Genomic DNA, 12,657 nt, shown 5'->3' with positions numbered 1-12,657 from the left:
TGAGTGGGCATCGCATCAATATTTGTATATCATATGTCTGACACGGGGTTAATATGCAAATAACTCATCCAACTTTACAATTAAAAAGCCAGCATCAGGCCCTCCCTGGTGTCGCAGTGGGTTAATGCACCGCACTGAGAAGCTAAGGCCACTTCAACATGAGTTCGATCCCCACCTACCCCGGAGGTGACCACATGGCACAGCAGACTTCTCCTGACCCTGTTGCTCCTCTTAACAGTGTATTTCATCAGTCGGCCTGTTCTGCTCCCCACTCTGTCTCTGGTGAAGCCTCTCACTGCCCCTGTACCTCTGGCCTGTACTCCAGTTCTGTATGCATAAATAAATAATTTTTTTAAAAAAGCCAGCATCTTATTAAAAACAGGCAGAGGATATGAATAGATCCTTCACCAAAGGGCATTGACAGATGGCCGGTAGGCGCATGAAAAGGTGTTCACCATATCTTATGATTAAGGAAATGCAAATCCAAACAGCAGTGAGCTATCACTGCACACCAGTGAGAGTGACTGTTATCCGAAGGTCTTTGAGAAAATGTAGAGAGCAGAAAAACTTTACACTCTGCTGGTAAGAAGGTCAATTGTTGCAACCACTGTAGTAAACAGTACAGCATGTCTTCAAAAATGTTAAAAATAGAAATTCCATATAGTCCTGGAAGCTATCCCACTTCTTGGTATATTTACCTCCCAAATACAAAAACAATAATTCAAAGAGAAATATGCATCTCCATGTTTATTGCAGCTTTTATTTACAGTAACCAAGTACAGAAAACTTGTGTCCATCAACTTAAGTTGTGTAAAGAGGATGTGATACACACATACAAGAATAGTATTTATGTAAAAAAAAAAGCAGGCGAGGGCCCTCCCTGGTGGTGGAGTGGATTGAAGCACAGCACTAAGAAGCTAAAGCCATTTCAGTATGAGTTCAATCCCCGCCCCTGAGGTGACTCACATGGTGCAGCAGACCTCTCCTGACCCGCCTGCTGCTCCCCTGAGAGTGTACTTTTACAGTCAGCCTGTTCTGCTCCCCACTCTGTCTCTGGTGAATCTTCTCACTGCCTCTGCACCTCTGGCCTGTACCTCAGTTCTGTATGCATAAATAAATAAGTCTTTAAAAAAAAAAAGCAGGTAGAACAGCATGGAGGGGTGTAAAGGAAACATGTCAGACAGAAAGACACACACCATATTTTTTCATTTAGATGTGACATAGAAAGTAATCAAACAGAAGAACTAACTAAAACAAAAACAGATTTTTGGGCTATCAGACAAATTAGTGATCTCCAGAAGGGACTGAGCAGCAGAGTATGTAAATCAAGACAAAAGGGACAATTGCATGATAAAAGGGGAAAAAATTATTTTGGTTCCTACAGTTCTAAACAATTCTAAATTTTCTCTGGGACATAGTTCACATATGTCCTCATAGAGTATACCTTTCATTGTGTAATGTCTGAAAATAATGGAATTTATGAAGATGACTAGGACATATAAATGTCTTAGTCATCTTCATTTATATGACTCATGAGTCACTTTCAGAATTAGGGATTAGTCAAGGCTTAGAAGCAAATGACTGTCAGGAGAAAATCTGGCCTGCATTCTTTGAGTCCATATTTTTAATTGCAATGGACTAAACAGCAATTGACTTAAAACTACATGCACTTAATAATGAAAATTCTAAAAATCAAAAGAGAAACACATAAAAGAAAGAAAAGACACAAAATTTTCTTTTCATATATAAATGCATGACTGTTTGTGTTCACCAGTACTAGGAAAGCACTTTGAGTTTTTTCCTCCAGTCAGAGTTTATGCTACGTATACATGATTTATGGGCAAATTTGCATGGAGCAAATAAAACCCCCACTGAAAAAACTATATGATCTTATAAGTACTGAATTGAAGAATACCTCTTGTAAACCATACATGTAAGTAATGAGGCGCATGGATCGATTTATCTACATTTATAGGTAAATTTAGCAACTTTTTGTTAAGTATTCATTTGACCCTTGCATTTTGGTAGGGAATTAAGGGAAAAGTTCATTGTACTCAGAGAGTAGACAATCTTATTGAGGACCTAAGATTTATACACATTATTAAAATAGTAATTAAGTTAAGTCAATCTGATCATGGGCCAAAATATATCTTATGGATACTAGCTCAGTGATTCTCAAATTTTAGAGGCAAAAACTTGTAGGTTGTCAAGTAAACATGAACATCCTGAAGTAATTTTTTTTTTTATCCAGCCAGGTAGAGAACCCATACCTGAGACAATATGAATGCATTTGACCAGAGAACCTGCTTGGGTGGGTCATGGAAAGTCAGAAAAGAACTGGCATTGTCAGTATAAATTTGCAATAAGGAGTGGTCTGCAAAGTCAAACTGCAAGCATGCGAGATTAAAAGGGAGAGAGGGAAGGGCATTTTTGGAGGGGGGAAAGGCTGCAGAAAAGCACAAATTAGGGTGTAAAAAATGGCAGAAGAGACAGCCAGAAAAAAAATATGTAAGAGGCCCTTATGAAATATCAACATCTTGGACAGTATAATTTCTTTATGTAGGTAACCAAAATAGATAAAGAAGGTTTCTTTGTTTCTCCTTATGCCTGTACCAGTGTGTCGCCTAAATTATATCCAGTCATAAGTCACTGAATATTAAATGACACAAGTCCTACAGCTATAATTCCTAAGCCAAATAAACCAGATGCCTTTCTACAAATTCCACATTAGAGGATATCAGTGTCTAGTGTCAAATTAACAGTTATTATGGTAGACACATGACATAGTATTAAAATAAATTTTGCCGTAGGAGCCAAAAAGTACTGAATTCAGAACATTGTTATGCCACTTACTATCTGGGATGATTTACCTGTCTCTTTCTATTTCAGTTTCCAGATCTGTAAACGAGAAATAATCAAAGTTCATACAATACCAAATCCTTGTAGTAGGTTTTGAAGATTAAATGAGATGGGAATATAAATTTCCTTGCACAGAGTTAAATAACTGGATGAGTGAACAACAGGAGTAAAAATTTTATGTTTCTATTTTAAGTGAGATTATGATTATACAATGATTATACAATGGCTTGATTCATTCCACATTAGATAGTGAAAACAGCATAATTGTGATGTATTGAGTTCCTTGGTATGAATCTCATATCAGTTAATCATATCTCCTGTGAGATATGATCAGATCTTTATATCATCAGATCTTTTCTCTCTGATAATGGAGGGAAAAAACCACTGAATAGCAGATTGGCTGAACACAGAGCAAAAGTGGAGTCATTTTGTAATAAGTGGCACCCACAGAAGAACAAGTTGGCTAGAATCTCAGGCCATAATAGAAGTTTCCCCAAGCCTTTGTCTGGTGAGAAATGGATACCAGAATAGGGGAAATAGGACAGACAGGAGGCATTAACAAATGTCAAGGGTTTTCCTTAGTGTATCTGCTTTGAGTGGCTCTGTTCCCTGCATGTATAGGTCATTTCCATTAAATGTCACACAAATGTCTCTTCATATTGGGTGTCATCTCACAAAGTAAAATCCTCTTATGAGGAGAAAGTGAGACTCAGATGGTCTCATCAGGTGGTCCAAAGAAATCTGAAAAAAGAAATGGTTTCTTAAAAAAAAATAGCAGAAAATGAAAAGAAAAAGTATGTAATGAACTGTGGTGTTACAGAGAAAAAAAGTATTGAAACTACATTGAGTAATTCAGCTTCTATAAAGTGTTTTTTTTTGGGAGGGGAAACACTAGTATGCCTATTTATGAGTATTTCTAATTTACTATTTGCTATTACTGTTTATAATTACCCTCTCTTTCTTCCACCTGAGGCATTCAAGATGTAATACACCTTTCTGACTGGAAGATTTTTTCTTTTGTTTACTATATTTATTTTTCTGCATCACTATTTATTATATATCTTTATAAATTTAAATTTTTAAAGGGGAAAGTTGCTGTCTCATTTACATTAACAATAGGTTGAAAATGGTAAAAGAGTTACCTTCCTTGATAGTAAAAGAAGCAGTTACGTTAGTGTGGAATTCCAAATAAGGTCTACCAGCTAACCATACATTATATAAAAGTAAGGTTTTTTTTTTTGCGAGCGAAACTGACTATAATTATAAAAGGAAATATGTTATGTTTAGACTTATGGCTTGGTGCACAGTAATTGTTTACTAGAGGGCTTTTTGTGTGTGTTTTTTTTTTATTTTGATGATTAATTTACAACATAATAAGAAACAAACCAGAGTCTCTAGTCCTGAGTAATTTCAAAACATATCCTCCGTATCAATGTTAAAACAGTCAGCATATTCCCATGACTTTGTCTGAGGGTACACACACGTGCACGCGCGCGCGCGCGCGTGTGTGTGTGCGTGTGTGTGTGTTGGCCTCAATGATTCATCTTTGTGCAGCTTCCCTGATTATTAGCTTGTATCAGCACAAAAGTATCCATTCAACCCTGAACGAATCTTTCCAGGGAGACTTTATATGACTTTATAGTAATTTCTGGTTTCCTATTAAAGAGAAGCAACCAGGTCTAAGTTAGACACAGAACTTTGCTTTCAAACAATGAAGAAATGATTGGGCAATTGAGTGTGGAATTGTAGAGAAAAATGCTTTTCAGTATCAAAGAGAGTTATTAATCTTTTGAACAAGATCAGTGAATTCCTGAATGGGAGAGGCCAGCAAGGCTTTTTGGAGCCAAAATTCACATAAAAAGTATTGGAAGCTGCTTCAATATATTATCTAAGTTGCTTCAATATATTATCTAAGGAACTCAGAAAAATGCAGTTGTACCAAAACTTTCCCTCTCACTCTGTCAACATTGAAATTCCTGCCATTGGAGGGGTTATTTCAACTCACACAGTGAAAATAATGCATCTTCAGAAGGGCACTGGTTTCTCCAGTATGGACTTGTCCCAGGCCCCTTTGTCAATTGCAGATTTCAGAAGCTTGAACAAATGGAAGGGGGGGGGGCTTGGGTGGGCATACTCGACCAACACCAAATTTTGCGTTCTCATAGACTGTGTTCCAGTCTATATGCCAGTTTGTAGAAATAAATAGTTTCACCATTCAAAAGCCACACCAGTAAGTGGCCTTTGATTTCTTGCAAACATTCGGATCTTATCTCTCCATGTTAATTGTGACAGTAAAACAATAAAAATTGAGATTTAATTTTAACTCATGTTGGTCAATCTCAGGTAGCAAGTGAAAATAATGAGCTGGAGAAATATTAATCCAGGTTGGTTATTTAACATCTGCCTTATTTTAAGAAGAAACGTCGAAGGCATCTGCCTAGGACAATGAAACTCTTCAGTTATATTTTGGTTTACCGCAGGTTTCTCCTTGTAATTTTCACTCTGCTGATTTTACTGCCATTGCCAGTCATTCTCCACACCAAGGTAAGTGAACCCCAGGAATAGGATGGTGGCAACTTGACTTATTCAATAGCTCTTTACTGTCACTGGGTATTTGCTTGACTCAAGCTAAGTGGTGGTGACACTCTGGGGTTGAAGTCAGGATGATGGTACATTGTGTCTTGTCTATTTTTCTCCTTGTGAATTGGTTAATTCTTATTATTATTGATGAGAATGATTAAATAGTATGTTCAGTCAGAATTGTTCTTCACCTGGCAACTAGATGAGAGGAAGAATGCAAGAAACACAAGACTGGAGATCTTGTCATTGAAGTTATGGATCTCCAAGGAACCTTTTGGGTTAGCACAGCCCCAAGACTAGCAGGAGGAAAGGGCTGGAAGGACTGTCAGGAAGGAGTTCCAGAGCATAGCACAGACTAACTTACTTGTCATGATGTGGGTTGTGAAGCCGCCTAGAAAAATTGAGATAAAAACACATTAAAAGCATGCAGTCATTTTCCTTGTTTATTCAGAAAATTGAACCAATTTCACTCTGTTCTGATCATTTGAGGTTTGGTTTTGCTTCATAGAGGATACTCGTAAGACTTTTTCTACTGGATTTTAGGTTTTCAAAGTTTAGTAAGGCCAGAATAATAAACTCAAAGCATGTTTAATGTCCTGGTAAAATACTTGGAATCAGGAAACATTTAGTGAGATGTGCTCTGTGCTACATGTGACTCGTGTTACTTGGTGGTCAGAAGACGCTTTGCTCGAGTCAAGTTTTCTCTGTTTTAGGCACCAGGTTTTCCAGTTAGAAGCTGTGTGGCCTGGGCAAGTTGCTTAACCTCTCTGTGCTTCCATCTTCTCATATGAAAGTGTAGGTTGGGAACATGCCTGTTGTGAGAAATGAATGAACAAGCCCTGACTTGGAGCATGGTTGATAGCACGTAGGGTTGAGGAAGTCTTCCCATACGTGTTGAACCCACAGCTAGTGCGATTCCCAACACCTCAGGAAGTCTTTTCTCTGAACAGAAGGGATACTTTTGGATGTTCTCTAGCAAGTACTAACCAGGATTTTACATAGATCATGGTAAACTAGTACAGTGGGTTATGTGGCTTCCTTCAGAATTCTACCAGTGTTCTGGCAGTCTGTGAGGGGAAGGCCCATGAACTAATATAAAGTCCTTTTGGACTCTGTCAAGGTTCTCTCTGCTGGCAAAACTGGTAAAGGGATGGGACTCTGCCTCCTGCAGTGCAGGGCTGCCCTGGCACCTCTCTGGTGGCCTTTCCTGGTCGTGAGACTTCATCCTACCCTTGGAGGCAAGGATGAAGCTCCCACCTCTTTTGGTCCATATTGTTCTGTCCAAAATCTCATAGCATTTTCTAGTGAAAAAAGCAGGCACAAGCCATTGCTGTTGGTTAAATCGATTTTGTTTTCAATTTTTGGATGCTGATACCTCCCCTCTCCCTGGCCTTCCCAATACATAGACCTCTACTCTGCATAGACCCCCCCACCCCATTAAAGACCTGACACCCCAAGGAGAGCGCATGACTCTTTTCTTTCCCACCCCTGGCCCTACCATCCCCATGTGGCTCAGTCCCTCCAGGAGCACACTTTGGCCATACATGACCCCTGCTTTATTTTAAGATTTCTGAGTTGTTTTCAGCAAACATTTTTACTCATGTCAGAGAAAGTTAAGACATCAGCTAGTCAAGAAGGTTAGGCCGTCACTAAAGAGCAGCATGGTGCTCGGTTGACGTACCCATACATGACCCTTCGTTATCTTCCGTAACTTGCAAACAAAGTGAATATAAACTCCTTGAAAAGGAAGACAAATAAATAAATAAAGACAGTAGTTTCAGTGCATGATTCATTCACCAGAAAAGAATATTCTTGCGAGAAAACGCAGTCACTGATTTTTTTCCCCCAAGGTGCTGTGAGAGAACATTAGGTCTGCGGGGGAAGAGGGACCTAGCATCCAGTTGTATTTAATGAACTGTGTTTCTCTTTCCCTTCCCTGTAATCAACTCATTTGTTAAATCTGAATTAATGTTAATGGGTGGGTTTTTTCCCTAGTACAATAACAAGCTTTTATTTTTTGGCTATTTAAAATGCATATTTAATCATTCAATCAACTGCTAATTAAACTAAAGAAAATTATTTTAACTGTTGCTTAGCATGAAAGGAGAGCTATTCTTTGAGAGGATGTGGGCCTTTGGAGAGTATAACACTTAAGTAAGGACTGACTTTGACATGGGTACAAGTCAGTTTATTCTAACTCCTAGGGTACATTAAATGTGTATCTAATATTACATGAATATTATTTTAATTGTTGCTTACAATGAAATCAAGATTTTTTTCTTTAAACAAAAAAAACTAATGTAACCAATCTGGAGACACAAAAAGAAAACAACTAAATAATTCAATCAAAGCAAAAAAAATTGATTTTGCTTTATGGAAACAATACATGTATTTGATAAAGAACCAACAATGAGTCATTGACTTTGTTCTCATTTTCCTACTCTTTATTGAGTTATTTCTACAGATGATCACAACCTCTACCATTTTCCCCTCAGTCAAAAATGTGGCAACAATGATGAAAAACTCTGAGTAGTTTTTTCTTTTAGTCTTTTCTGTATGTTGTATTTGTTGAAGATTTACCTCTATGTAGAATAACTGCACAGTCATTTATCAACAATGTAGGCATCTTTATGATAATGCTTTGGGCAGGTCAAACACAGAAATAGCTCTTATTTATTTTCTCAGTTAACTTCATACTGTTCAATGTCTTCATAGTAGTAAAATGAAGTAATTCTAATCACTGGCTGGTCTGTGAGAACTGATGTAGTAACCTTATCTGTAAGGGACACTTGCATGGTGTCCCTAAGTCCCAACTCTACAAGCTGACCACGTCAATTTGTATGGACATCAATTTCCTTCACACCTGTCCCCAAATGTGCCTCATAAATGATGACACTTAATTGACATCTAAATATCTTCTAATTTCAAAACACCAAGGACTGTGTTTTTCTTTTTTTTTAAGATTTATTTATTTTGCATACAGAACTGGAGTATAGGCCAGATGTGCAGGGGTGGTGTGAGGATTCACCAGAGACAGAGTGGGGAGCAGAACAGGTAGACTAATGAGATACACTGCTGAGGGGAGCAGCAGGCAAGATAGGAGAGGTCTGCCACGCCATGTGGATCACTTTCAAGGCTGGGTATCGAACTCACACTGAAGTGACTGTGGCTCACTTACAGTGCTGAGCTTTAGCCTGGTGCACCACCAAAGAGGGCCAGGACTATGTTTCTCAAGCAATATTTTTTAGCAAAGGAGAATATGCCTCCTCCCAGAAGTCCATGGACACAAGTCAAGCAACAGCTCAAATTACGTTCATCTAACTCTGCAGATTAGGGAAAGAGAGACCAAGTAAAGAGCTTACCAGAATGTGGCTAAATAGATGCCTCCAGCACCTGTCTGACTGTACACAGCTATCTCACTGAGTCTAGGTAGCCTCTGCTGTGGTAGCAGCACACTCCTAATGCATCAGGGTAAATGCCGCTTTACTAAAAGAACCCCATTGTCTTACTGCTTTCCACTAAGGCACAGAAATACTACCTTTTAATTTCACTTTTTACTGAAGTGTCATTGGTTTAAAATACTGTTTATGATTTAAGGAAATAGGGTCACAGATCTTCATGTCTGTGTTTCTACACCACACCCACCAAAGCCATTGGGTCTCCTTCCCCTTTGTTTCCAATTCCATCCTCTCTAGTAGTGTCAATTCTGTATTGAGAATTCTAGAGTTTGTTTTAGTTTAGCTTTGTCTTGTTTCTCTGTTTTCCACATGAATGAAATCATTAGTATTCTCTCTTTTACCGAGCATATCACTCACCAGTGTTATGAGTATTGTCATAAATGGCAAGGTTTCATTTCCTTTTTTATAGCTTAGTAGTATTCTATTATATGTATAAATATATATCTACACCATATCTTCTTTCTGTACTCATCTGTCATTGGGTGTGAAGGTTCTTTCCATAACTTGGCTATCTTAAATAATACCACCATGGATATTAGAACACAAATATTCTTCAGGTTATTATCCGCACCAACATTTATTGTTTCTGTGTGTGTATGTGTGTGTGTGTGTAAATACCACCTCACTTCTCTGAGAATGGTTTATTATGATTTTGATTTCACTGATGATAATTGATGTTAAACATCTTGCACTTGTCTGCCATCTATATTCTTCTTTGCAGAAGTGCCTCGTCAGTTCTTCTGCTCATTTGTTGATTTGTTCTTTTTCTTTCTTTTTATCGAGTTATACAAAATCGTTGTAGATCTTGAATATTAACGCCTTGTCAGATGTATGATGTGCAAATACTTTCTTCTATTAGGTGGGGTATTTTTTCATTCTAATGATAGTTTCCTTTGCTGTACAGAAACAAATTTGTTTATGTTGTCAAGTTGTTCACTTTGCTCTTGTTTTCCTTGTCATTGGAGATGAGTTCCCAAAGACATTCAAGAAACCACTATCATAGAGTGTTTTACCTCTACATTCCTCTGTTCTTAATGGTTTCTGCTCTTATATCTAAGTGTTTTTGAGTTATCCGTTGTGAGTTCATATTTGTACATGGCAAAAAGCTACCTTTTTACTTGTAATATAGACATAACAGTAATCCCAGTACCTCCTCAATTTATAGTTCATGAGCAGTAAAACAAGCATGTAATATGATTGGTATTTATATAATAAAATTAAAAATTACCTTAAATTTTTCTGATTTCAAGAATAAATTTCTTAAATGTTCTAAGTTAAAAACTTGTTAAAACTGGCCACACTACTTACCACCATGCCAGTGATAGCATCTCTGCATCTTTCTTCTTTTTATGACTGCTTCTAGCACCTTACTAATCTTGACTCTTCTCAGTACCCTATACTATAATTCTTTGCTTATTTTTCCAGTGTTTTGCTTTTCTTGATATTTATATTAATAACAAGTAAAGGTCAGGTTTGCTCAATGAGTAGTAAGAGGAGGAAATAGAACAGGATTTTAATGTTTGTGGAGTGCATTTCTTCTAGGTAGGTCTCCTTCCATCTGGCTTATCCATTAACTAGTAGCCTTTTTGGAGATAAGGCGCTCGGGGAACAACCTCATGAGTATACAGCAGCATTCTCCAGTAGGCTGTTTGTAAAACCAAGTCCAGGTTTCAATTTTCTCTTAAGACACAGCAGGATTCCTCTAGTAAATATTTTACACCAAGAGAGGCTTGAAGACAAGAGAATGGCGAGACAGCATGCACGACTAGTACAGCGCAGGTGGGGATGCAGAAATTCAGCCGTACAGGTAGAAAGTTTCTGCATCTGCCATGGGCTGCCTAGGCTTTCTTTACAAAATGTTCCTTTGAGACATCATGAATTTCAAAGTTGTAATAGAAACAATAATATTGAAAAAATAATATCTAATATGAGACTTTTGGTGCTCAAAAAATAAATAAATATGGGAGAAATGCTGTACTTATAAAGAAATGTAAACTTTAAAGGGATAAAGGGTGTAGTAGAAGGTGGAAAGAGATAGGTTGGGGAGTCTGACAAAGAAAATGAAAATATGTGGGCGAGAATTTAAAAGGATTGCAAGTGAAAGGGGAGTAAGGGGGGAATTCCAAGAACATGTAAAGGAGTCCTCAAGGGTCAAGTTTAATATTATTTAAACAAACATACTTATGGCAATAACTGATATTATTTTAAGTGTTAGTTTAAAATATTGTAGGGAGTTAAGAGAGCAACACTATAAACTACAAAATAAATATTTTAGATGCGAAAATAAATGTCAAAATGATGGAGGGTGCTGAAAAAGAAAAATTAGATACCATATAAATAGCAATGTGGTCAATGAACAAAGCCAGAAAATCCAAATTTGATATATGTTTCTTTCATGATGATTTTGTGGCAATTTGCTAAGTGAAATGTGGTATAGAAGCAAAAGTTTAAATTAATGTTTCTGCTTTCATGTAGCTTGGGCAGTGGCTGAAAAGTCAATATATGCTTCAGTAAACATCAATCACAAAGTAAGGTTGTATATAAATACATATCAAGTGATTTTTAAAAGTCATTTGTGTTATAGATGTGTAACTATAAAATGGATAAGCCTCTTCATCACCCTTCTGCTCCTGCCCATGACCTACTGCTTCTATTTTCTTGATCTCTGATGATCTGCCACCCTTCCCTCCACTCTCTGGCCTGACACATGCCGGCCATCTTGGCTTTACCTCCTGAATCTGCTTCTCCTCCTGCAGTCCTGCCTTTCTCTAGGCTGTCTTCACTTCTCTTATAGTGCACTTTCCCACTAAACCTCCTGCCATATTACTAGTTTTATCTTTTTATTTATGCATGCAAGAACGGGGGACAGGCCAGAGATATGGGGAGGAGGCAGTGAGAGTATTAACCAGAGAGTGTGGGGAGTAGAGCTGGCAGGCTGACTGAAGCACACTGCTGAGGGGAGCAGCTAGCCAGAGGGAGAGATCTGCTATGCCATGTGGGTCAGCTCCATGGCCGGGAATCGAACTGGTACTGCAGTGGCTGAGGAGAGCCTCACAGTGCCATGCTTTAACCTGGTACACCTCGAGGGAGGGCCCAGTACTAGTTTTAAAATGCCAGTGTGGTCCTATTCAAGCTCTTCTCAAGCTTCCTTGATGGCTTGCATTTGTCTACCATTGAAAACAAATAAACAAAACATGTGTGCACTGAGAGATATAATGATTTTGCCAATTATTTTTCTAAAAAGGCTCCCTAAATTCTGCGTTACATACATCCCACATTCTTTAACAATAGTTCACTGTTCAAGAACCTGGAACATACGACGACTTCTCTTTTCTTTAGTACCAAAGACAGTGCCATGTAGCAGTTATCTGATAACTGCTGAATGGAAGGACTTCTGTGATTGAAAGAATGTGGGATTTAGGCAAGACCTTGTAGGATGGTGGGGCTGATGAGGCTGAAGATGATGAAAGGAAATTCACAGAGTGAAAAGTGGAATCAAAGGAACAAGCACGGATGGAGTTGTCACAGAAGTTTTTTTTCTTTGTGAATATGTTTTTATACCTTGTTTGGTAACAATAATACTTATCACAACCATTTGAAAGAGTATTAGGGCCCTTCCTGGTGGCGCAGTGGGTTAGGATGCAGCACTGCAAGCTGGCCCCAGCCCCTTCAGTGTGAGTTCGATCCCCGCCCTGGAGGTGACCCACATGGTGTGGCAGACCTCTCCTGACCTACCCACTGCTCCCCTCAGCAGTGTACT

General features: G+C 38.2%; 1 protein-coding gene across 1 annotated transcript in view; it reads left to right on the top strand.

Annotated features, from left to right (window-relative positions):
- The first annotated feature begins 5,304 nt into the window (after positions 1-5,304).
- SLC13A1 (solute carrier family 13 (sodium/sulfate symporter), member 1) overlaps positions 5,305-12,657 on the top strand; it is a 68,420-nt gene continuing 61,067 nt past the window's right edge. The window contains exon 1 of the mRNA XM_004677170.2: positions 5,305-5,403. Coding sequence (XP_004677227.2) covers positions 5,305-5,403 — 99 coding nt within the window. The remainder of the gene's footprint in view (positions 5,404-12,657) is intronic.

This window comes from Condylura cristata, unplaced genomic scaffold (genome assembly GCF_000260355.1).
Source record: "Condylura cristata isolate star-nosed mole 26May11 unplaced genomic scaffold, ConCri1.0 scaffold00005, whole genome shotgun sequence".
In the NCBI taxonomy this organism is placed as follows: domain Eukaryota; kingdom Metazoa; phylum Chordata; class Mammalia; order Eulipotyphla; family Talpidae; genus Condylura; species Condylura cristata.
Note: the sequence above shows the minus strand (reverse complement) of the source record. Positions and strands in the feature narration are given on the sequence as shown.